Source organism: Brassica napus, chromosome A3 (assembly GCF_020379485.1).
Source record: "Brassica napus cultivar Da-Ae chromosome A3, Da-Ae, whole genome shotgun sequence".
In the NCBI taxonomy this organism is placed as follows: domain Eukaryota; kingdom Viridiplantae; phylum Streptophyta; class Magnoliopsida; order Brassicales; family Brassicaceae; genus Brassica; species Brassica napus.
This window is the reverse complement of record NC_063436.1, coordinates 6,477,627-6,504,405: the sequence shown is the minus strand read 5'-3', so window position 1 is coordinate 6,504,405 and position 26,779 is coordinate 6,477,627. Positions and strand designations below refer to the sequence as shown.

At 31.9% G+C, this 26,779-nt stretch overlaps 5 protein-coding genes and 1 long non-coding RNA gene across 13 annotated transcripts; 2 read left to right on the top strand and 4 right to left on the bottom strand.

The window, feature by feature from the left end:
* The first annotated feature begins 5,383 nt into the window (after positions 1-5,383).
* Positions 5,384-6,659, top strand: LOC106443376. Its single transcript, XM_013884940.3, has 2 exons — positions 5,384-5,612; positions 6,149-6,659. Exons 1-2 carry the CDS (start codon positions 5,501-5,503, stop codon positions 6,586-6,588), a joined length of 552 nt encoding a protein of 183 aa, XP_013740394.2. The 5' UTR covers positions 5,384-5,500; the 3' UTR covers positions 6,589-6,659.
* A 1,386-nt stretch (positions 6,660-8,045) lies between these two features.
* On the bottom strand, positions 8,046-8,483 carry LOC106443377. Its single transcript, XM_022717166.1, has one exon. The coding sequence runs from the start codon at positions 8,481-8,483 to the stop codon at positions 8,046-8,048; it is 438 nt and encodes a 145-aa protein (XP_022572887.1).
* Positions 8,484-16,994: 8,511 nt separating this feature from the next.
* Positions 16,995-18,751, bottom strand: LOC106437558 (probable membrane-associated kinase regulator 6). The gene is made up of 2 exons (XM_013878464.3): positions 17,568-18,751; positions 16,995-17,475 (listed from the first exon to the last, which is right to left on the bottom strand). Exons 1-2 carry the CDS (start codon positions 18,256-18,258, stop codon positions 17,468-17,470), a joined length of 699 nt encoding a protein of 232 aa, XP_013733918.1. The 5' UTR covers positions 18,259-18,751; the 3' UTR covers positions 16,995-17,467.
* A 2,789-nt stretch (positions 18,752-21,540) lies between these two features.
* LOC106443378 (EKC/KEOPS complex subunit LAGE3-like) lies at positions 21,541-22,622 on the bottom strand. Its single transcript, XM_013884942.3, has 4 exons — positions 22,441-22,622; positions 22,036-22,108; positions 21,920-21,975; positions 21,541-21,794 (listed from the first exon to the last, which is right to left on the bottom strand). The coding sequence occupies exons 1-4, from the start codon at positions 22,494-22,496 to the stop codon at positions 21,689-21,691; spliced, it is 291 nt and encodes a 96-aa protein (XP_013740396.1). The 5' UTR covers positions 22,497-22,622; the 3' UTR covers positions 21,541-21,688.
* A 501-nt stretch (positions 22,623-23,123) lies between these two features.
* On the bottom strand, positions 23,124-26,374 carry LOC111213268 (putative carbamate hydrolase RutD). Of its 8 annotated transcripts, none has more exons than XR_002663281.2 (12): positions 26,115-26,334; positions 25,852-26,035; positions 25,556-25,638; positions 25,359-25,459; positions 25,138-25,233; positions 24,816-24,869; positions 24,588-24,736; positions 24,367-24,484; positions 23,796-23,891; positions 23,660-23,704; positions 23,469-23,590; positions 23,124-23,401 (listed from the first exon to the last, which is right to left on the bottom strand). XR_002663281.2 is itself a non-coding variant. In XM_048773937.1 (12 exons), exons 1-11 carry the CDS (start codon positions 26,239-26,241, stop codon positions 23,508-23,510), a joined length of 1,128 nt encoding a protein of 375 aa, XP_048629894.1. In that variant the 5' UTR covers positions 26,242-26,334; the 3' UTR covers positions 23,124-23,401; positions 23,469-23,507. The 8 variants fall into 8 exon arrangements, 3 of the variants coding, with proteins under 3 accessions (XP_048629894.1, XP_022570703.1, XP_022570702.2); XR_007334566.1 differs by having other exon boundaries at positions 23,124-23,388; positions 23,779-23,883; XM_048773937.1 differs by having other exon boundaries at positions 23,796-23,883.
* On the top strand, positions 23,924-24,301 carry LOC125602049. Its single transcript, XR_007334579.1, has 2 exons — positions 23,924-24,032; positions 24,249-24,301. It is a non-coding gene; the product is annotated as an uncharacterized LOC125602049 (long non-coding RNA).
* Positions 26,375-26,779: the final 405 nt, after the last annotated feature.

Below are 26,779 nucleotides of genomic sequence, written 5' to 3'. Positions count from 1 at the left end.
ACAGAGTCAAATAAAAAGTATATGTATAATAATATCATATGCTTTTTATTTATTCTTGTGGCAAATTACAGCATTAAGAGCATACAAATGATGCCAAATGATTGCACCTCTAAGCATATACTTTAAATGTTTAGTCTACAAAACATATAGCAGCCACAAAACTTATCCATGTACATGAGTTGGCATTATTGATTTTTCAGTTTAATTCTGAAATATGCAAGGACGCTAGTCTTACAGACAATGATTCACATGTTCAGTCATAAGTAGAAAATATGTATTCCGAGTTCTATACATCTACATCTACATCATCTCAAATCATCCGTACATAAAATTAGGTATATAGGATTATTAATGATCACACTAAATCACTTTTAACTTTAATTAAATTAGGTCAACAACTATAAAAATAACAATCGCAAAACCACTAAACTAGATGCTGTTTTTCTATATGACAAACTATAGTTTATTAAATATCACACTGTTTTCTTAAAAGAAAAAGTTAAATTATTAAAAAGCTCACCATTCAGGATTTTCATTCGAGCTAGTTCGGTGGGAATATTGAGCACCACTGATTTTGTTTGTGCTGTATACTATGCTTTACACATATATGATATTATAATGTAATAAAATACTATATGTGTAGCCAAAGAGAAAATTGGCCTTGACCTGGATGACAATTGGCATGTTTCTTGGTACTAATTCAAAGCACCACTCTTTTTTTTTTTTTTTTTTTGTCACTAATTCAAAGCACCACTCAATTAAGCCTACCGAAAACTTTTTGAAAAATTATATATCTAAGTTTTTAATTGCAAATTATCAAACTTAAACCCCACCGAGTTTACCATAATATGAAAAACTTATATAATAGTTTCCCCTCGCATGTTTAGTGATTTTTTTAATACGAAGTAATTACACATTTTACGATACCCAGTAAGGATGAGTAAACACGGTAAAGGGCTGCAGTAATTTCTCTTTAAAAAGAAACCATTTTCGGGTTTCGGAGATGTGTACGAGTGGGATACACATCGTATGGTCAATGTTATTAATTTGTCTGTTGTGACAAGTGGGATTACACACTTTCAATTGCTTTCAGTTAACAATTGGGTTTCTTTTGAATTCACTGTTTAAATATTATGTCTCCTTTTTACTTTTCAAACATGTAAAGTTGGTATTTCGTGTGTGTTTGTGAATCTTTAACTTTAAATATGATCACATGCCAAAGCTGGTGACAATAAGAATAGAAAAATGCTCAATAAACTATCTTCTATCTCCACTTTTAATTCATATTGCATTTGCTATTGTCTAATTCGTTTTTTTGGGAAATTGAGATTTATTAAATCATTCACATTGGTAGAGTTTTTTTAAAAGGAATTTTAATTTCACAATATTAATACTTTGTTTTAATCTACTTATTTAATTAAGTTTTATTTAAATAAATTAGGGCATTTATAAATAAATATGTGTTAAGGGAGCTTTTCATGGGTATCTAAACTTTCTTATTCGAAAATTCACTGGAATTACTCTCTTACATCTCTTTTAGCTTTCATATATATATTCTTAAGTTTTTGCGCTAAGATATAAAATATGTAATCGTTGACAATAAAATAAAATAATATTTATGTAACAATGAAAATGCTAAAGTGATATCTCAGACACATAATAAAGCCCTTCAAATATCTGAAACAAAAACTTATTGTTGAACCTTACCGTGCCAAAATATATTCAAAGTTTTTTATTTCAGTTATTTGAGACTTCACATGTTGTCATGTCGACAACCTTCTCTACGAATATCAATGTATATTACGAATTGAGTGGCTATTTGTCCACTAATTTATGAACGGAATAATAGATTATAGTTGCACATTCCTAGACGTTGCCTTTACCAAATTGTTTTGTTTTTGACATGCCTTTATTAAAATCCCGCTTTCTAGCAGTTGTGACATAATTTTCCAAATCAGTATCACATGCTTTCTTTCTTAAACCAATTTATTTTAGGAAAATGTGATTTAAATATGATTGAGGCGAACAATAAAATGTATTTTTAATTTGGATGGCACGCAAGACGACCCAACCTTTCTTATTTTGCCACCAAGTCACAGTCTCATTCGGAAAGCAACTCCTTGATCATTTTAAAAACTCTTTGGTCACTATTCCTCATTTTTTGGGTTTTCTGTTAAATTAATCAACTATAATTCATGGGATGTTGATTGTTGAAAATATAATGTTCTAATCAACGATTTTATAAGAGTTTCAATAAATTTAGCTCAACAATAATAATAAAACATTTACTCAATCTTCCATTTTTGCTAAGAATATATATTAGTTAAAACTTGATGTAAAAAGTTTGGACAAAAAACATATAACAAAGAGTGAACCAAGATACTTTTGATATTCACTCCTTTTATAAGAAAATACTTATATATATACAGTAAAATATATCAATACCCAATAAGACTTTCAAATCCAAAAAAAAGTGAAATTACATCCCATATACACAACTTTTCTCATAATTAATCTTTTTTTTGACATCAAACATCTACAGATTCATATTGACTCTGTAAACCAAATCGGTAACTCTGCATCCAACCATAGTTAACTAAATACCTTAAATCTCACACCTTAGTATCTTTGTTGATAGGCACACAACTTGTCATATCATGTGTATTTACTTAATTTCCAACTTTTTGTAGTTTTTTAGCTAATTGACTCTAAAAAAAAACAAGGAATATTCTCATGCTAAAGCCACATGAAATCATTCAACCTCACCGAATTACATGACCAAGAAGTAACCACAAAGTTTAGGCAATATTCAAAGAGACATTCAAGCAATCTGGACCAAAGCCAAAGCTTCGTCAACAACTTGAAAGAAGTTTAGCGTCATTGCACAAAAAAATATTGATCTAAAAAATAAAGTTACCGACTCTAGGCTACAAATCTGAGCCTAAGAGAATTTTCTTAAATCCGTTTCAGTCCTCTGAAAAAGTTAATAATAAAAAGCTTAAAATCCATACCACCCAAAAACCTCTAAAGCTTAAAAAAAATTGAAAAATCAAGGTTTATAGATCCAGCACCGTCTTTACCAAAATCACAAACCCCATCGACAACCAAAGCGAAAGACAACAAATGAGCCAATAACTCTTGCTTTGTCCTAGAAAGACCAAAGAAAAAGAAAGGAGAAAGGAACCAATGCCAATACTCCCGAACCATTATGCAACCACCATTTTGGTTATCCCAACACTAGATCACCGTCTTCTAGCAATTCAAAGATCACAAGAGGTATATAAAAGCTTTGCCAAGTAGCTGCATGAAACCGTTGGTCAGAACCACCACAAAGCCGAGCTAATTAAACCCAAAAAGAAGGCTGATACAAAAACATTTTATAGAGGAATCCTCTCATATTACGAGCAATAGATTTGGTGAAGGCAGCCAGGAAAAACTGAGTTTCCCATGAGAGAGAACATTTTCCCATATATCAAATTTCGACATAGTTTGATAATATATATGAACATTTGCTCTACGTCATTTTTGGTTGGGTCTTGATCTAAACTTTTTTTTGTCTTGATGTAAACTAAGAAAGGTAGAATAGCGTGGAATGAAGTGTGTAAGCTAAAAAATAGAGGATTGGTATTAAGACCTGTGAAGAAAGTGAATGTAGTATGTTGTTTCAAACTGATTTGGAGAATAGCTTTCTCGCAGCCATTAAGGTGGGTTAAATGGATCAAGTTACACTTATTTGGAGAGAATACCAAATATGGATCCTGGATATGGAGAAAGCTGTTGATATATAGGGATTCCGCCAAATGGTTTCACAAATTGAAGTTAAAAGAAGTCAGTTTCATTTTGGTTTGATGTACTGACAAATTAGGAAGCTTATTTGATATTAAATGGTAAAGAAGTTTCATTGACTTGTAGATTCTCATCCATGCATTAAATAAGGAAGCAATGATATTCATGCATACGTTGTGAGAGTGAGTGTAGTTTGAAATTTTGTATCTGGAAGGTTGTTGTATTCACTGGCTAGCGGATCAACTGCTCGTATTCTTGAGGCCGGAATCAGTTGCGTAATAGACTAATAGTACAAAAATTAAACTAAATTAAATTATTATTATGAAACAAACCCATTCACTTTACAGAAAATATGAAAGATGTTATTTTAGTTTTATATATTTGTCGCGATTTAATATTTTCGTTTGATCTTGGAATTTTCAAAGCTACATATTTCTCAAGATATATATATCCACTCTCTTTGGCGTACACATTATATAATTATTTTCTCTTTTACGATAAGTTAAGTGATATTTTTGTTGATTTCGAACATAAATTTTTTTAACGGACTCCTCGTACAAACTTAATCTCATATTATTATTTTTAAAAGATAGTTTGTTTACATATAAATATATATGTTACAGTAAAATAAAATTTATAAAATACATTTTACATGAATTTTTTTAAGTTTTAAATTAGCCAATCTCTTAAATACAAGGGTTAATTTATTGTTGAATATATAAAACTACAGCCTAATCACAAAATGAAAATAAGCTTAACTAATATAAACTATGTGCAGCTCTATATTAATAGTTTCGTTTAATTTTTATATTAATATTAAAATCTACACTATGTAATGAATTTATATATCATATAAGTTACATATAATAATTTGGATACAAAATTTCAAAACTATCATATACATTTTAAATAATTAAATAAGAGTCATTCATACAAATGTGCACCAAATAAATATATTATGATCATGCATTTATATATTGTGAGTCTTTACTAAATACAAAGTCAAAATGAACATTATGCTTTATGCATATAGATTAATTATTTTTTTATTCAAATAAAGATGTAGCTACTGGTATAATTAAAATATTCACAATTACGTATTAGCAGTTTATATGTACAAAATTATATAATATTTAAAACTTACATTTTTATATGGTATAGATATAATTTATACATTTATTAGCACAAAAGAGTAAAATGGTAGTCAATTAGAAATAAATAATTATATAAGCAAAAAAAGTTGGAAAACTACACATCCTATTTTGAATCTTCATAAAATGAAATTAATGTATCATTAAATCATAATATTTTTAAAATTATTATGAAATTTAATTAAATAATCAATATAGAAAAATAGTAAGAAATACAATTATTTCCAATTAATAAAAGAGATAAAGAGTAAATAGTTTTTTTTGGTAAAAAAAAGTAAATAGTTGTGCATGTGAAGAAACACCAATGCCCCAAGATACAATCAAACGTATAAATTCAGAATACAAATAAATTATTATTTAAAGCAAACCTTCATGCCCAATAAACGAATCATTCAACGTAGAGGAAATCCAAATCCCTTGCAAAGAACAAAGAATATAAGAAGCTATCAGATAGATCATCCTCACAATCACCAACCTTCGTTTATTTCCCCGACAAAATTAGAATTAAGAGGCAAATTTCAGCAATATTTTGCGCATCTGTTGCATTCTTTGATATTTAAATAATGGCAGTAACTAAGGAAGGTGGACCGACACATTTTTACGAGGAAATCGAACCCTTTTGTCGATGGAGGAGAACGGAAGACGTCGACATAGTTGAGCTACATCTTCCTTCAGGTACATCAATTAGTAAGTTTATGACAAATATTTTTTTTTTGAAAAAAATATCTTCAACTACCATAATTAATTGATTTAATACAGAAATAATAGTATTTCCATAATTAAATAACTTTTTAATACAAAAATATCGATCTTCTAACTTGCAAAAATTGATTACTCATTCACGCAAAAAACACAAGAAACAATATTTATATTGTAAGTTTACATAAGTAAAAAATTAATATAGTATCATAACATTGCGTCCTTACATGTATGTTTTAAGTTTTAAAATATTTCAAATCTGTTAAAAAAATTATGAACTTAATTAAACAATTGTTAAAATTCTAACAAAATTCAATAAAAGAATAACACAGATTCTACTACTATATGTAATCATTAAGCTGATAGCACCTGATAATGGTAAGATAAATAACTAATAATCAAGCAAAACATGATTTTGTTTCATTTTCCAAATCAGTTAAAATCTACTAACAAAACTTTAGGCCACCGCTTACAATTTTCTATCAATAAAAAACGGAACTGTGTTTGTATAGGTTTGAAGAAAGAGCATCTTAAAATACAAATTAGCAACACCGGTATACTAACAATAACAGGAAGCTGTCCTGTGGACAAAACCAAATCAATCAAGTTTAGGAAAGAAACGAAAGTTGAAAAAAGTTGCAACAGAAATGAGATTCGTGCAAAGTTCTCAAAGGGAGTTTTATACGTGACAATGCCAAAGACAAGCCCCACAGCAGTGGCTCCTTATATTGGTTCTCAGGGAAACACATCAGGAACTCGAGTCAGTAAATCGGATGCTGATGGGAGTAATATAGCTAAGTGTGGACGTGAATCTCATAGTAAGTTTAGCTCATTGAGGGAAAGACTATGGAGGAAGCCAATCATTGAGGGTGTGGCAGCCCTGGTGGTTGTGGTTGTTGCTGTTGTAGGAGCGGTTAAAGCCTACCAATGTGTTATTGCATCACCCGTTTGATCATATTTCAATATGTCTACGTTGTTTCCAATGGTATAATTAAATAAATAATTTGTTTTTACTTTCTTTAATATATGTTCTCTGCGCCCAAAAGAGAAAGAAGCATCTCCTCTCTTTCACTTTAGAGAAGTTATTCATCTTTAACATTAAACCATACGTCAGCAAGATACACAAGTATTTAATATAAATAGCCATTTTATAATGGTTGAATTTACCATATGTTGTTATTGTGTCATTTTAAATGAACACATTGGAACATGAAAAATAAAATGATTTAATTTATGCCAAATTTTATCAATATTTGGATTTTTAGACATTTATTAGACTAAAAATTAACAAAGGTGTTAGAGAATTGTCAATGCTACACACATATTTTTTGAGTTTGACCACCCAATTTTTTTTCATTGCCGGCAATACCTTTTCGGTTAGATTTGGTTACAGTAGCTGATTTTTTTTCAGTCGACACTATTATTGAATAAATACAACTATTTATAATCTCCAACAAAATCTCACGAGGTTCGTAAACTCAATAACAATTTAAACTATTTGATTACTTTAAACTCAATATCAACAATAATGATATAATTTTTGTCAAGTGATTTTCTAATATCAACTTTTTTTTCTAATATCAACTAAAAAGTATATACTTCCAAGAAAATTGAGTTTTGATGGGACAAATAAAGAACAAAACTAAAATTTAAAGAACAAAACACTTTTCATTGTATTAACCTTTGAATACCGTCAAAGGGCCAAAGCAGTAACTTAAAACTTTTGAGATGTCATTTCTTTTTGGGATACGTCTTTGTCTTTGTCCAGATCTGAACTCAACATTACCTGGTTTTGGACCTACTACCATTTAATTAGTTTCTCTTATTTTGTTTTATTCCTTCAACATTTTTTTATATGTTATATGGTTTACAAAAAGCGACAAATATTGGGATCCACTAAAAAATAACTAAGATAATAATCTTAGTTCTAACTCATAACAAGGAAAGAAGACAACGCTTATTTTCCAAAAAAAATAGTAGTTCATATATCCAATTTTTCTTCTTTTCGTTCTTGTACATAAGACGTAATTTTTCAAATGGACCATGTCAACGTTTATGGTTCACGAAGTTTTAGTAGATAAACTACTACAGAATTCAGATAAGAGCTTAATTATTTCATATTTCTTCCTGTGAATGGGACTGTGAAAGAACCTCTAAAGCTGCATATATGCCAAGGGAAAAGATTTAGCCAAAAGTATATACTATGTGTTTGTTGGCAAAATAGCAAAAACACAAACGAGAGAGAGAGTAATAATTTTGCTAACTATTCTAAGTTTCTAAGCAAAATATGGAAAACATAAGCTCTTTTCTGATTCTCTGAATGATACCAAAAACTACTTTGATCTTGCAAATTTAAACCACTTCTCAAGAATCCTTATTAGAGATTCTTTCACCGTTTCTTCTCTACTTTCAAACAAATTCACATTTTGATGAAGCAGAATGATCATGGTTTGTTTCACTAGCAACGGCTGAAGCACTCATTTTCTTATCGCCAAGCTCTAGCTGAAGCTCCTCTGGCACGTCACCAACGTGAGAAACCGGTTTATCGCCCATTCCACGAGTTACAGCATCTTTAGTAGATTTCTCATCCTCACTTCCTGATCGCTGAGTCTCATTTAGAAAGAGTTCAAGGCGTAGCGTAGTACTAGTAGAACCTCCAGCGTTTGATAGTATTGACTGCAACTGCTGTCTTGCTTGCTGCACAAGCTTCACTAGCAAACTGTGGCACAGAGAGAGAGAGACGGTGGTTTGTCCTTCAGGCTGAGTGAGCTTAGCCTCTGAAGAAGAGCCACCAACATTCTTCATCTCTGTATCCATAGCCTCGGAACCAACACCTTCATAGCTCATTTGAGGCTCAGAACCGATGTCATCAGTTTGATTCCCACTGAGTTGTTGGAGATCTTGCGTACATCTTAGCTTGGGGAAACAAAATCAGTGGTTGGAGTTAGTGGAGTGACTTAATTTGGTAATAAAACAATGTTTCTAAGCGTAGGAAGTTCCAGTTCATGAGATTAAAAGATTATAACATCAACAAACCTTTCCGGGAAACACTCACCGCTTAGGTTCGTGATCGGAGGTATTTTCGTGGGGGTGGTGGAAGGGAATCACTGTCTCTGACGGTACGTTGAGTACAAAAACGCAGAGGAGTGTACGTATTTCGTATACATATTCTTCTATACATATTCTTTTTCTAATCTTCTTCTTCTTATTCTTGGTTCGTCTTTCTCGTCGCTTCACCTTCCTCTCTCTCCCTCTCCCTCTCCCTCTCCCTCTCCCTCTCGGTTAACGGGAATGTTGGAAAAACTAATTTAATAATATTACTAAATATTACCTTATATGGGCCTATACATGGTTTACTTTTGAGCCCAATAAACTTTTATTTAGATCCGAAGGCAAAATACTCGTCTACACACTCGAAATATCATATAACGACAATTACACATCATCTTTTAACCTAGTCCTAATTCCACATATTAGAAGTATTAAAACTTCACGAATTACTAAAACTTATTTCTCTTATTTCTCTCGAATCAGACAAATTGAAATTCGTATTCCCAAAAATGAATGTTCACTTTACTTTTAGTGGTTTGAACGTAAACCGGTACCAAATTAGTATGTTTTGGACTGGATTTAAAATCTGACCCAAACTGAGATCCAAATACAAATATGACCCAACTTCTCCATCAAGATTTGGTAAATTAAAAAAATTCAGATTATATCAATTCAATTAGGTTAGCTATTGGTTTTGTTTCAAACTTTAGAGTAGTAAACCGATCTAAATCGGACTGTGTAGATTTTAGTTCATACATAATACTTATAATATATGGAGTTAGGAAGAGGGTAAGAGATTGTGCAATTGTTACTATATAGGTGTTGAAATAGGTCGTTTTGATTGAAACTGTTACATGTCTCTTGTCTCTTGATGGAGTAATATTAATGGAATTTATGAGTGTTGATAGTGGGAGGGAGGCATTGACGAATGAAAATGAAATTGATGTGAATAACGACGATGAAGGTGAAGCCGGAGAAGATAACGAAGGTGTGTAAATGGACTAAAAATAAGCCAACTTTGAAGATAAAAGAAAAATATATTGTAAAGAACCCAATTCAGCATAAAAAAGTCGTGTACGAAGCAGGTTTTTGGGCTCTAACTTTTTATTGATCTATCATCTTGCTGATCTCTGAACTCTCCATTGGTTGGTTATATTTCATGAGGTAAATAGACTCGTAGAATGAGAGCTCATTCCCAATCTTTTTTATATATTGGGATATATCTATGTTTATTCAAATTATAAAAAAAATTATATGATATTAATGTGTATGATGATGTGTTATATTATTAGAAGAGAGAAAAACTATACGTATATACATAATTGAGGAGAAAATTTTGATTATACTTTTCTGCGTTAAAATTTTTTTTTGACTATACTTTATTTTAAGGAAATGAAATATATGTTATAGATTTACTTGACTTTGAATATTTATTTTTCTTCATTATATTATATATATATATATATATATATATATATATATATATATATATATATATATATAAAGAAAAGCACAACTGTTCAAATTCACATAAATATTCAACAATTTTCTAACAAAGAATATCACTGAAATTATGTGTCCGCCATCAACACTCCTCTTCCTGATTCTATCGATCGTTGCAACCGAGTATCTTCCTCTTGCAAGTTCCAGAATAAGAAACCTCTCAGAGCATCAGTGGTGTGTGACAGCTTTATCGGAGACAGATGAACAAATGCAAGCTAATATTGATTGACTGTGTAGCCAAAGAAATGTTAGACTGTAACCCAATCAAACCTGGTGGACCCTGCTTTGAACCAATATATTCATAGAAATCATGCATCGTTTGTAATGAATGAGTATTTCCCAAGTAACGGACATACCGACGAAGCATGTTATTTCAATGATACGACTTACGAGTATGTACATTATTACCGTCTACCGATCCAAGCTATGGTGATTGTGTGTATGAAACGTAAGAATTTTTTTCTTCTAATAATCTTGACTGTAGTTAGTGGAATGTATTGTAGGATGAAGGATTTCAAGGTTTCTTTCGTTTTTACAAATTATATATCATGCGGACTCCAACGTTATTCTTAACATTATGTAAGGTTAATGAAAAATAAAGTATTTTTGTCATTTAGAATTTCAGATCTAGTCAATATATTACTAATGACTCCGCTAGTTCGCTATTGTGCTCGACATTTTTTTTTTAATTCTCTCAGTGGCTGCAACTAGAAATCCTTTTTTTTTAATCATGAATTGCTCGAAATGCATTATATAATTGGATATCATGTAAAACTAACCAGATTCATTCATATATTCTTATCTATGATTCGTTAAAGAATTGGTGTAGATGATGCTCGGATTACAAAAATAGCGGTTGGGGAAAATGAGAGAAATTAAGCCGCCCTTTGTCAAAAAAAAAAAAGAAAATGAGAGAAATTATGTAAATTTGTCTGGTAGAATATATGCCAAAACTAATTAATATCTTATCCACATCTCCTTTCAACCGAATCCCTTGGTCTAATATTTTGCATACTATAATAATAAACTTTTATGTATGTATGCCGTTGCACATTTCAGAGTTCATAAATCACGTAAAGTTGTAAGAATATATATGGTATACATGTATGTATAATTATATATATAAGGTTGCTCGAATATTATGACAAGTTAACGAATTGATTCTCGCCAGACAAAAGGCACGGATTAAGATAATGATTTTTGTTGGCTTATTATTTGAGTATAATCAATCTTTTTGGCCAAATTTGAGTTAGTAAACACGACTTGACCAGTAGGCAACATAACCCTTGGCAGCATTTTAAGTAAAGATTTACGCATTTCATGTTTGACAAAGTAAACAATTTACTTTTGGTTAGCAATTAATTAACTTTCAAGTAAATTGACGTGATGAATGATGATGATCTAGCTAGTTCTAATGTTTTCTTGTTGGGATTTATCGGCATAATTATAACAACACATACATTTTGTTCCTTCTCATATTGATTGTTTTGTTTGTTCTGTCCATAGATATGTTAAAATTAGGTTACTGTAGACTTGTAGTCTCGAGTTCAACGTCGGCCAACCTTTATCAGATGTACTCTTTTCTTTCTTTTTTGAAAACATTATCAGATGTATTCTTGGCGACTATAGTATTCATTTATTGAATATAATTTATAGACCAGTTTTATAATTTATAAGATCCTATTTAAGAAAATCTTCTGACAGTTTATATACTTAACTATATACTGTATGAAGAGTCATTTTACTTAATGATTCGAACGACGAATGGCTAGTGTTGTAGATGCTACTTTCTGTCTGATTTAATTTTACAAGAAAAAATGTTGGTCTGGGACGAATATTTATTGTTGTATTCTTGGACTTGATTAGCTGTGATGTTCCTGCTCATACAAATACAACTAGTGTTTTCGTATAATTTATTATTTTAGAAATACATACAACGTAAAATTTAGTAACGGTGTAGAGAAATATGCATGTTGGCAAAGACTGATAGGCAAAAAAATACATTACGTGCAATAATGTAAATAGTCTTACTTCGACTAAGACACGAATGCAACCTAACTAAGCATTACACTAAGGAAGAGTTTTGACGTTTTCGGGTCTTTTTTTTGTCATAGCTAGTTAAAAACTAGTGGAAGAAAAAACGAGTAACTAGGATTGATCTACCAATCAAGTGTTTAGCTTTCCATCATACGACTAAAGGTATGACCTAAATGATCTGGTATCTGTCGACCCGGGTCCAATGTATGCTAAAAATACTAAACTCTTTCTTTCGTATGAATTTATTTCTTTTTTTTTCTAATTTTTATTTCACATTCATCAACGAGTTAATTATCGCCCTAGACTTTTTTTTTTTTGGTTAACAATTATCGCCCTAGCTAGTGTCTAGGTCATCATGCTTGATTCTCTCGCTACACCAATCTCAAGAGTTACTCCAATAACATTCGACATTGTTCAATATCTTGTACACTACACAATTAACTGTTTACTAGCAATGGACATCCATTGCTAGTGTTGAAGAAAATCTACATATTTTTCTGATTTGAGCATATCGAGCGGTACATATTGAGGACGGATAGCGAAAACTTACTTAAATACAATCAATCTAGTATATCGCTCTCAACAAATTATGACGAAAGAGAAATGACCTTATATATATGTTGAAGTGTTTTTGGTCCCCGAAGAAGAAGAAGATGAGATAAGAAGAACATGAAAACGAAATAAAGATAGGAGATGAGAACAGTGTCACGAGGAATGCTTTGGATCTTCTCGGAACATATCTTGTCCATGTCTCCTTGTTTTGTCTCACTAGCACGTGAGATTATAGTTTCTTCCTCATCGTTTACTCAATTATATTTTTCTCAATTAAAAAAGTTTTCGTTTGTGACACTATTCAAATATTTTCGGCTAATCCTCACGAAGCTTCAGTTTTGTTGCCTAACTTTCCTCTATTTGCATTTTTGTCAGATATAATTCGGTATAAGGGATAACAGTTCCTAGGTGCATGATGTTACGGATATCTTGATTTTGAATTTGTCTCCACTATGGAATGGTTTAAATTGAAGAGAAAGATATTTTTGTGGTCCTTTGTAAGTATATATAGTTATACAGTGTTCGAACAAATTATTATGGTTCTAAATGTCACCACTATTATAAGAATCAAGCAAATTAATAGTAATGTTTTTTAAAACAAAACAATATCAGTTTGAATTTTGTTCCCAAGTTTGTTTGCAGTTTTGCTTTCTTTTATAATATACGAAATAAGCAATTGTGAAATGACCCGAAACAACAAAAATGGCGAAGAGTATGATAAATATTAATTGGTGGGGTTCAACAAAAGAAATTTGTCACCACTTGGTCTACTTCGGTACGAATATGTATAAAAATTAAGAAAAATAGATCGAATGTCCAATTGGTTGTCCGTTTGGTCGGCCATTAGAGCTATGGATATTGGGTTGAGAAGACCTTTAGATCTTGATAGTAAGTAATATGATTGTAACAAAAAGTTCTTTGGTTCTTTCAAGTCACACTTGGAATTCATCATATAATACGTGAGTGAGCTTACATCATATTTTTGGTAGTGAGTGTTTTTTGGGTATGAACGTGATAAATTCTGTATTTGTTTATTTTTATGTGGTTTATTAGAAAGAGATATATCGATCAAATTCAATTAAATATGTAAATCCTTTGTGACTTTCACTGTATTTTGGTTGTAACATTTGGATCCAGATGCAGTGTAACCAATTGAGTCGATCTGTGCATGTACTCCCAAATCTTCTAGGACCTATCAATTTGAAGATAAGAAAGTAAGAAAAATGATGTTTTTTTGGGTGAATATGCCACAATAGTTTCAAGCATTAAAATATGCGTGTTTACATAAATATTTTAGTTTCGAATCTTTCTTGTCTCTAATGGTATAGGGTCTATAAGTTTTTAATACATTTATCTATGCATGGCCAATCTTCTGCAACAAAGTTGCCCCAAAAAACATGGGCAGTAATTTTGTTTTATAAGAGATAATTACGTTAAATCGGTCCTTAAGGCCCTTTCTTATGTCTATAGCAGCATCAAAAACCATAGGCTTGTTCCCTTCAAATTATAGACAACATTTATGCCGCTCGGGTTAAAATGCGATAGATATTATAGGATACTGCTCATAATTTAAAGATAATTCAATGTGATTAACATAATTAATTAACTTTTGATCTATTGGGGGTGATTGGTAGTTGCTGTAGGTGCTGTCCACAGCCCTATTTATTTCCACAGCATCAAATTCAGAGCAATCAAGCTTTAAATTTTTTTTTGAAACCACAGCTCTTAAAATATTCTACAGCTGTACAAGTGCTCTGCAGAGCCAAATATCCAAAGCAATTTTTTAGTGCTTCAATAAAATTCTACAGCAATAAAATCTAAAGCCACAGCAAAAAGTCTACAGATTTTTTTCTACAGCAAAATATTTAAAGCTACAGCCATTACCAATCGGACCCATTATCTATAATACAAAGGTTATTATGCTTCCCAAGCTTTTTCTCCCTATCTATTAATCGTAGATTTTCTGATATGACAGATTTTGCTTCAAAATTTCCACTGATCATAACTAAATTTATTTTAAAAAATTTCAAAATGATGATTTTAATTAAAAATGGTGTTTCGATTTTGCTCCAAAATTTTCACTGATCAGTTTAACTATATTTAAATATTTCTAAACTTTCAAAATGATATTTTCAACCAAATAAAATGGTGTCTTGGTTTTGCTTCCGAATTTCCACTGATAAATTTAAATCTTATTATATTATTAAATATCTGTAAATTTAAGTGAAAGGAAACAATATAAATTCTAAATTAAAAAATTTAAAAATTTAAAAATTTCAAATGAAGTTTAAAAAATATTAAAATGATGTTTCAATTTTGACTCCCCCCCTTTCCTAAAATGATGTTTCACGTTTTTAACATAAAGTAAAAATGGCACATCTAAATATTTTGAAAAAGATTAGAGTTGATAACCAACAATAATTTGAAAGAGTCCACATTAGACCATTTTTAATGTATTTTTATTAATAAATAAAATATATAATTTTATAATATATGTGAATTTAGTTTGATATATATGTATATATAGTATTTTTATTTTTCTCTAATATAAACACATATATTTCTTATTTTAAATACAGAAAATAATATTTTTACTGTAGAAAAACAAATAAAATGAGTTGGTCTAGATTTTATTATAATGGCAATGAACTATATATACTTTTACAAGCTGATCGACCTTGATGTACTTCTGATTCTTGTAATATTTTGCATAAACTAAGGCTTCGATCGGTGACCACAAGATAAATAGAAAAAATGAACAAAATAAAAAATAAATTTGAGGAACTGAAAAAATTAAAAATAAGAATTTTTTTGTTCATTTTGTTCCTCATCAAAATTGCAGAGTGATATTTTTCTTTATAAATTCATTCATCTTTGAAGAATTTAGAGGAAAAATGTGGGATCTATCAATTAATAATTTGACAAAAAATTTAATCTAATTGGTATAAATTTTGAGGAATAGAAAATTCACCATAATTTTTTTCTTTCAACATGGTCACTAATTGGAGCCTAAGTTGAAAAAGAGCATCTCAATTTCACTAAAAACAAACTAAAAATAGGAAAAATAAAAGAGGGATTGGAGTTTTTTTAATTTTGTAAAAAAATATTAGTATACAAGAAGTATTTGAGATGGTTTTAATTAATTATTTACTTAAACTCTAAAAAGGAAAGGGAAACAAAATAAAGTCTGTAAGTGGTTTAATTGGTAAGAAAATATTAGAATTAAGTAAACATTTTTTATTAAAATTTTAATATTATTAAGTTAGATACTAAGTAGGGATTATTGGTTGTTGTATTTTTATGGATTTGAAAATTCGAACTAAATCTAGTGTTATTGGTTCTATGATTTTTAAATCTGTATTAAAATCATGTGTTATTGGTTTAATGATTCATAAATTCTATATCAAATCAAGTGTTATTCAATCGCACGGATTTACTAATATATTTAATTTTATAATGGATTTGAATGGATTTGCTTGGATTTTTCTGTTAAAAATACAAAGACTCAAATCCGAGGGAAAACCTCCGGATTTGTATATTTTACTTGGATTTATAAATACTATATGGATTTCTAAATCAATCAAAATATATAAACCAATAACACCTCCTAATCTTACTCTACCTCGTCGATATAGATGTTCTAAACACCAAGCTTCTTTCAGTTTTGGATAATTAGCTAGTCGCCATATTTTCTGATTAAAAAAAAGAAAAAGAAGTATTTAGATCTTAAATATCCTGTTATGGATTTTCAAAGATTCTCAATTATGTTTGCATATGTATGTATTACCATTAGGTATGTTTAAACATGTGATAGATTGTAGATTTTCCAGTATTTTAACTAATCCTACAGAAAATGCTAAAGGTTCATATAAATGACAAACACAATCATACAAAACAAAAGAATATATAGATCACGAAATCCACCTACTTATTTATATATTTTAACAAAAACATTTATAATTTCTAAAATTGATTCCGAAATCAAAACTAATATTTGGAACATACATACCTGGTCTTGATTTTATAATAAGAAAATTATTAATTATGCTTGAAAAAATCGATCACCGGCCTCAGCCATTAGAACCATGAGACTATCTTTTGTCAAGATAGTATAAATATAAAGTTTTGGACATGTTTTTGGAATTCCCTCTTTTTCATCTCTTTGTTTGATTTTAATTGATTTGAGTTACAATAATTATAAGAAAAGGAGTTCAATCATGCAAATATATGATGACATACCGTATGACCTCAGAGACAAGAAAAGACAAAATTTACACAAAAAGTAAGAATATTCAAACACAATTGGACCAGAAAGTAAAAAACATGGGTAGGCACATAGGATTACATATATAAAAAGAATCTATTTAACTTACATATATGTAGAAAAACAGCCAAGAAAATCTGAAAATATTTTCTTGATTCTGCTAGCTGCCCATATAACCTATAAGGCTATATATGTGCCCACTCATGTAAAAAAAGACATTCTTGATCCACATCAGATTGACACATTCACATGGATCACCACATCAATCTCTTTAATTCAAGAAAGAGAAACAACAAAAAGACACATCACAAGTTGCTCTCTCCCACTCCATGTGTAACGTGTTAATGCAATTTGCTTATTCTTCTCAATCTTAATATTCTCCACCTCTACTTCTACCTGCCCATTCTCAATGGATTCTTGACTCTTATTTCTCTGTTAAAATTAACAAAATAATAATAATTAACAAATAATCAAAATTACATAATTAAGCAAATAATTATATTTACTGTAAGTTAGTAACTTACCGAAAGATTTCTTGCAATGAAGAACGGCTTCGTAAATGGAGCTCTCCGAGTCACAAGACCTTCTCCAATAACAATCATCTGCAACACTTACTCTTGGAGACGACGTCGTTTCCTCAGAATACACTCTGCTTCTAGACAACGTCGTTAAACGGATCCTAGCGTCGAAACCGGTACCTCCGGATGATCCAGCGGATCTACATCTCCTTAATCTTTTACACAATGGCGTCAAAAAATCAAGATACCTTAACAAAACGCACTTTGAGACTCTCCTCAACGTTCTACAAGGAGACTTGCTCTGAATGTCACGTGTCTTCATCTTCCTCTTCTCTGTTTTCGTGTCCACCGGCTCATATTCTTTCTCGGTAGTTGCTGACGTGGCTTTTGATAGATAAGGCATGACGTAGCCGTCACGGAAAAGCTCGTCGGCGTGAACTAAAGAGTTATCTTCGTCGGCAAAAGAGACAAAGGTATCGAACTTGAAGCTACTTTCATGGGCTTTGTTGATGAAAAATCTTCTAGAAGGAGGCAATCTTGGGTCCATCTCGATGAAGGAAGAAGAAGAAGAATCTTCGTAGGTTTGATGATAATCATCAATGGAAGCTTCTAAAGAAGGAAAGTTAACTAACCAACTGTAAGAGAAGCTCTCTATGGGAACTAATGCCATTGAAGCGTCTTGTTGGTTTGCTTCCATGGCCGATATTTTTTTTAAAGAAAAACTTGGAAGGAGATATATATCTGTTCTTGAGTGTATTCAGTGGTTTTTGTTGGAGACAAAAAAAATGTTTTGAGTGGAGAACATATGTTTCAGTGTCTATATAGAGAGAGGAAGGGACCACACATAGAAGCAAAGATATATTATACTTTAATTTTTATAACGGTAATATATTATATTTATGTGGTTTGTTTGGTAAGAAACAATAGATATTAATATTTGGTAAGGGAAAAGAAACATAAGAGTTTGCGAGCCCATACTCACCTCTCATTATGTGCTGTTGCCTTCATCCCTTTCCTCTCATTTTAGTTTAGTTTATACTCTTTTCCTACAAAGTTCTTTTATTTATTTATTCCCATTGTGGCATCATATCTATCTTTTAATTAGGAATATCAAAACACTACGCATGATTATTTTAAATTCTTTTCAAGAATCATTAATAAAGAACGATGCATGTTGACCTATATCTCATGGGAATAATTGATTTGGAAGACAAGAAAACAAAATAATATACATGAAACACATATGAAATAGCTGTATTATACGTTTTAAGATGAAGAGGACCACGCGTTATAAATAAAAGAATAGAGCGTAAGGAAAGAAAAATAAAATAGTCATTTTCATAAATAAGAAAAGGTTAAAAATATTAGAATGGGAGAGGAGGAGAAATGTAGGGGAGAGAGTCGAGAGACAGAGGTCCCAGGACGTGTGGGGGTGAGAGATGAATGTTGTCGAAAGTTTAGGGGACAAAAGCCAAAAACAGAAAGTGACTTGGAGACTCATCAAAGTCTTATCTTTGGCCATTTTGCATGGTCTTTTTATGGGTTACGTCTGAGATACTCGAAATAAGGTTTTAATCGTGTAGTTTGAGAAATGCAATTAATGATATGAATCTCTCAAATCTCGAAGGGAATGTTTGTTGGTCGTCTATTGATTACAACACGAGGTATAATTAATAACACTGAGACATAAGTATCTCCTAGACATTAGAGAGGGTTTTGTTAATTATTGTCCTTGGTCTTGTTTCTTGTCAGCAAATATCCATATATTTGTCAAATGGTTTGGTCAACCAGTTATGAATACTAAGTTACATAGACAAAGTCACGTATACAATTCTTTTTTTACAACCTGTTCAGTAAGCCTTTAAATTAAAGAACGTAGAATGCATATAGGCGTAAAGAATGCCTAAACCAGACTTAAAATAGAAATAAAGATCTTCAGTTATTTATTACATGTTCGGAAGTTTTAAAACGATTGATCAACACCGAGTTTAGAGAATAGAATGCTTAGTCTTACAAAATCACTTCAAAATAGCATATTGGTAAAGAAACACAAAACTTTTACTGGTGTACATAGTACATACAGATTGACACATTTATAAAAGTTTTATGAAATTCAAAATCATCTAAGCAAGCGAAAATAGCATATGAAACTATAAATACAGATTATTCAAGCAAAAAAAGTTTTATCTTTTAAGAAGCAGATTTACTGCAAACCAATAGCAATAATAAAGTCTGAAATACATATTAGTAGTATAATTTTGTTCTCTGTTATCTAAATTGTAAAGGAATTAAGAGAAATAATTGCAAAACTGCATTAGCAACCGGAAAGAATAAGTAAGAAATGGAAAAGGAAAACTTGTTTGGATTGAACAACTAGTCACTAGACTGAGTGACAAGCTGTTAGAACTCTCGGTAGACAGAATAATTATAAGAAATATGTCCATCCGTTTTCACTGGACATGAGTTCAAGAAACTGACCCTCAACCACAGAAATTAACCAATGAATTCTCTAGCCTTTTGAAGCGGTGGAATATCATGGATAGTCGGTAAATTCCTGAATATATTGATCACAAACTGAACCAATTCCATATCTTCCTGGTTGAATTCATCCCTGGAAAGCATAAAGATCATTTTAGGAAAAAAGGGTTTTACACCACTTACACCAAGTACCTCAAACACAATAAGGAAAGCTAAATAAATTTCTAATAATATACTAACAATTCTAAGTCCTGGATAGAGGTTTATAGCAAAACAGAAGTCACTGCAAATATGTTACTGAAAGTAATGATCTGTTGAGGACCATCATATGAGTAGGATTCTACATGCATTGTGAGAAACACCAACACCTTAACTAACAATCAGATGATTTAATGGAGTTCGGAAATAAACTACATTATATGGAGTTTGAAAATAAATATGTCATTGTTTTTCCAGAAATAAACTTCTTGTTTTAGATCCATGTAATTGATTTTTGAAAATAAACTTCTTGTTTGAGATCTACGTAATTGTTTTTCTTGGGAGTGTAGACCTTGATGAGCATATATATATATTGGAAAATCCATGGTCATTGAATTCTCCAAAATTAGAATACTAGCTCGGGATTCTTACAAATGAGAGCTCATCATGTTAACCAGGTTAATGAAAAAATAATATCTTGTATATCAGATAATCTTGATAGTTCCTTGGGATATTCATTTCTGCGGTTAGGCTTGACTTGAAAAAATGGCTCATCTCCATCATTGTGGAATTTCTCAGCCAGGTCGCCACTCGCTTTCCTTTGGAAGCTTATCAATACTACCGACACTGAATACTTTTGGCGGTAAGAAATATATTCTCATTTGAAAAATCTAAAGTATGATATTTTTGACTAGTAACTTTTCTCAAGTCACAATTCTCATTCAACAAGTGTCTTAAACTGTCAAAAAAGTGAATAAAGTGTTTGTCAAAAAAAAAAGTCACAATTCTCATTTTCAGGTAGCATCAAGCATCCTCAATATTATTTGGATGCTTGTCAAGCTCTGTTATTCTCTGTGTGAAAGTGCAATATTTTTTTTATATATATTGTTTGGAGTTTTCTACAAGATTCTTTTGTAATTATTATACGGTTCTTCATCATTAAATTCAAATTACACATTTTATCACTAATTAAAAAAAAAAACTGCTACGACAATGATAGTGAATACTAAGAAAATAAGAAGTAACTACACTACTGGTATCGACCTCTTTGATGGTCAATCTAACAAGTAACTAAAGTGTAACTAAAGCAATCGTATTAGTATTGAGTATTGACCATCATTGATGGTCAAGAAACTTACAAAATACATGCATCAAAATCCAAATGCATTCTTTTCCAAAATGAAAACGAAATTCAGAAGCATCAATTCTTACTTGTTGAGATTGAAACTCATAGAGAAAAGAAAAGAAACCGAATCACCCAAACCAAACAAACCATTCTAACCGATCTCGCAAGTCGCAAACCTAGTCAAAATCATAAGCTTTAAATGTAATATATTTTACACTTCGATTCAGCCACAACATAACAATACACTGCTTGATAAACACTACAATAATTGAATTCTTGAAGGGACAAAGAGAAAGAATCAACATTCGTCTACACATTGGTGCTTTCAGAATTGCCCAAATTCTTGAATTGTTCTTGTGGCCAGTGTAAGAACGTCAAGAAACGCAGAGAAGGATGCTCGAAGAAGCCTTGCCTCTATTGCCTCAAAGTGGCTGTAAAGTTATCCAATGAGCAAATATAAAAAAAAAACTAGTAAACGGACCCGAAAGATTTCCAATTAGGCATCAATCAGTTTTAAAACGATTTAAGCAGGATAGATTAACTTTGAGAAACTCACACAGAAAGCTTGTTGTTTGATACGGACATGACTCTTCTCACCTTATCAGGCTGCAACTGCATTAACGGTCACAGCATAAGAAACTATAACAAGAGTGAATTGAGAAACTTTCAAACCTCTTTATCAACAGCCAATGATGTGTACGCAATGAAAGCTTGTTGTTCCGTTTCGAAATTCACATCCAAGTTGCTGCAAATTTAGCCCATACAAAAAAAACTCTTACAAGATAATCACAGCCCGAAACTTTCTACCACAAAAAAAAAAAAATCAAATTGAAAAATTTCATCAAGTCTATAACAGTGTGATCCTCAAAGGGCAAACTCGTACAAAAGTAAGTGCGAAATAATCTAAATGAGCGGAGATAATGAAATTAGGTCGTATAGGCTGTTAATGTGGGTAAAGATCGAAACTTTGGACTCTAAAATCAAAGAGATTCCTTCAAACTTGCCAGACTCAAGATTTGAATAATTGAATTAGTATGTTCTATCACTAGATACAGAGAAACCAGAAGCTGAACATACCAGCTGAAATCCCAATTTTGGTTGAAAGGCGCAGTTCGAGGACCAGTTGCAGCCATGTTTTTTTGCTGCTTCCTTCCTTCTGTCAATGGAGGTTGTACCCAAAAAATAAAAGAGAGAATCAGCAAAAGGGGCTTAATGGGCCTCTGGCCCAAGACTTTTCATTACGATGTGAATTGAGGAAAGGTTCGCAAACCGTAAACAATGATCGTGAAAGGGGGTATATGCCGTGGGAATATTTTGCATGAATGAATATTACTTTGAGCATATCAGAATCTCTACTCATTTTGCTCTCTCTCTCTCTAAAAGCTCTTTCTAGTTTTACAGAACAAGATCATTCAACAAAGCTGTTACAAGAAAAGAAAAGAAGAAAACAAGACATCATCCACGGAAGATGATTTTTGAGCTTTGGTTTCAGACAGAAGCAGTATCAGGCATGTCCTCTTCTCATCTCTTTGTTATGTTTTCTTTGTACTTCTTATTTTTAGAACTAGCTCTTGTTTTGTAACTAGAAGCTATAACCTTCATACATGGCTTTCATATATTACAACAACATGGTGAAGATTCATGAAACATAGAATGTTTAATCAAAGACCAAGAATTTCTACTGCATTAAATTGTGTTGTTTTCTTAGTGGTTATTCTTATTCAATTATCTTAAGCGCTTAATCCTTTATAGATAGCATATAGAACTTGTAAAAAATACATGTAAAGTTTCAATTGAGATTTATTATGTCTTGTATTTTACATATTACATTTCGATCAAGGTACTAAATTACAACAAATGTTCCTTGTGAAATGATTCCTCTACACATGTATATATCAACAGTTTTGTATTATTATCATCTCTTCCATGTACAAGCAGTGGTCTCTCCTTCTCTAGCTTCTTTTTTGCAGTAAAATTATCTTTTATGTTTTCATCAGCTTGATCATTGGAGAACAGCATAATTGTCTGTACGAAAACTCTGTTTAGGATAAGTCTAGTTGCTAAAGTTGTACTAGTCATAGTTAAAGCAGTGAGGAGCTTCTTACCAGTCTGACAAATTGAAATGTATGATAGGTGTGTTGTTGTTATGTGAGACAAGGCCCAACTTTGACGGGTTTGACGACCCTGAAAGCTCTTCTTGCATGCTCGAATGCCAAAACCAGAAGCCCTAAGAGGAAAAGTAGACATCGATGAAACTTTTCCACAATGAAAGATGGAGGAGAGACCGCATTCTTGCCTTCTGATGAGGTTCTAATCAATGCTATTCTCCTCGTGAAATAACCTGAAAGGAAACGTTGATATTAGTCTCAGAACAACCTTCGAAAATGAAGAACAACGGTCTGAAAGAGTGGATACTTGTGCAACTCTTATACCGGGAGTTTCAGGTGTCAGGTTAGTCCAATCGGTTGGTGCTTTCTTCATTTCTGACGCCTTTATTAACTCCATAAGAGATTTATTAACCTGCAAAACTGATCAGTAATGCATGTTCAATCCTTTCTTCCAGGTTCTGAGGAGATATAAGAGAGGTACAGACAAGAGCAAGAAAAACATTTGTTCCCTCTACCATTTATTATAGCAATGCCTATTCTTACAAAGAACTCAAGAGCCTGGTAAGTCTTTTATAGTTTGCTATCAAAACTAACAACAAGGTTTACATAACATAGTATTGATTACAAATCACAATGGTCGATCAGCTACTAAGAAGACGATTTTCTTCCAAATAGAGGCTTGTTTTCAGATTATGAAATGATTCTAGTTCCGTCTTTTATCTTTTATGATAAGTTACGGTCAAATCGGATTATGATATCCACAAACATTTACTGCAGACTATAGAAGGTTAAGGAAGCAAAGACTTGTTAGTGTTCAAGTCTTTATATAACAACAGACGCAAGAGAGACAGAGAAGTTAAAGACATGACAGTAAACAGGAACAAAAAAAGGGTACCTCATCTGTTCTCTCGTGGCTAACAAGATGACCACCATGAAGATCCACCATTCTAGCAACAGGATACAGCCTCTGTGCCAATCTTCTCGCGTGAGGTATCTGAGCAATGACATCATGTCTGCATACAAAACAATACTCAAAAATCAACCCTTGTGTACACGTAAAAGATTCTTCAAAGCATGAGATGATTCTGTATCCTAACTGCATCTGTTGTAACATACCTTCCGTGAATGACTGAGACAAGAAATCCAGCAGAGCGGATCCATTCGATCTCTGGTTTTGTGATTTTATGTAACCAGCAAGCATTAAGCTGGCCGTCAAGCCCGTTCTTGGACTGCATTCCAGTTTCTGATATTCCTTTTACGTATTGCTGCATTTGGCATCCCTCAAACATTAGTTATCTTTGATCATAATATCATTATTTCTCCGCATGAAACCAGTATGCTCACCTCATATAAAACATCTCGCCTTGTGTTAGTTCCTATTCGTTCTGCCAGAAAATCCTGCATTTATAATAACATCATCACACATACAATTTTGTAACCAATATATGATTCAATGTATCAACCAAAGCAATCATCTAGTCGCTCTTAACAACCGTACAGAGAATACAGCATCAAACTTTACATAGAAAGAAAATTGTAATAAAACATTCCTCCTCCAACAATACAAGCCATTTTCCAGAACTCCAATCATCAAATCTATTAAACAACTGGTCTATGTAAATGTGGTTCTTATAGAATTTCGGCACACCACAGAGAAAACCGCCACCTGTGAATAATGTGTGTCCAAATCAACTTTAGCTCTTTGTTTAGGGGTCTTTGCCATCCAGAAACGTATCGCAATGGAAAGTGTTAGCCTGTCAAGCTGTAGCACATAAAAACAAATCACTTTTTACATATAAGAAACCAAAAAGATCCAACAACACATATGAACAAAACCATATAGCTATCAAAGAAGGAAGATTCAAGAAACAGCGCCATGTGTGTTACCTTGGGGAAACACTCGAAACCTCCACCAGTAACGTTAAGCAACGCTAGAGAAAGAACCCGTTCCGGCACCATTGCAGCTAACTTACAAGCTATCATTGCTCCTGTTTCATCAAAAAGCCACCAAGAGAACAACAGTAAGAACTAAGAAGGAAGAAAACAAACAAAAGTCACTTGAATTGTCTGGAAAAAAAACTTACCCATCGAGTGCCCAATAATGTGAGCTCTCTCCCATCCCAAATGATCCAACAAACTAATTGAATCCTTTGCCATTATAGTTGTTCTGAGAGGACACAAACAAAACCAAACAAAACCAACTTCACAATTTGTTGAATCCAAGTAAAAAGAAAGGGTCTACTCCAAAAAAAAATTGGAATTTTTTTAATTATATACAACTCCTCAAATTTGTAAAAAAAAAAAAAATATAAACTCTTAATTATCTATAGCTCCGACCAGCTCTCTAACTACAGACAGGTTCTCAAGTATAGAGACTTACGTGTATTCAGATTTGTGGGAGGGCACGGAGCTTCGACCCATACCACGATTGTCGAAAGCGCAAACCTCCATGCCTTGGCCAATCCCTGAATCATCGGAAACGTCTCCATCTTCGTCGTTGGGTTTATCCGTCCCCGTTAATCCCTTGATCTGAGGACCCCACGATTCATGTGTTCCAGCTAAACCTGAACGAAAAAGGAGAAAACTTTAAGCATTTAAATCGAAAACCCAATTGAAATCAAGCTTGCAGAAAGAGAGTTCTACCTATGATGAGAAGAGCTTTGGTAGGACCGTGACCGTACGTTCTGTAGAATATCTTGACCCCCGCATTGTTCTTCAGCGTCGTCTCTGCGTCGACGACTTGTTCTTTCGCGACCTCGCAATACGGCATCGTTTTTGCTCAATGATGTTTGTCTGCCTGAGAAATCTGGGTGATGTTATTCGGATTCAGCAACAGGAAGGAGAAGATGAAAAGAGAAAAGAAAAAAGACTTTTATTTTCTTCTTTATAGAGAGAGAGTGGACTTTATTCTCAAACGCCCTTATTCCAAAATATCTATTCTCCATATCCCTTCTCTATTCTAATACCCTTTTGTATTTGCAAACCCTATAATAACCTTCCATTTATTTATTAAATATCATCCACCTCATAAAATTTATATCTTGAATTGAATAAATCCCATCTTATGGCCCACAAAACCTTAACCAATGAAATTGAAGATGGCCCCACATATCTTCACTCTCCTGCTCTTTACGACAGCTCTTTTTCTTCATTTTCCATAGGGATTTTGAAGCTTCTAAGCAAATATTTATATATTTTGATGGTTTGTTTAATAAGTTATGAAATATAAGTTACATATACAAATCATGTATAATTGTTTTTTATAACTTTCAGAAGTTTTAAATTAAAGAACGTTAGAATGATATAGG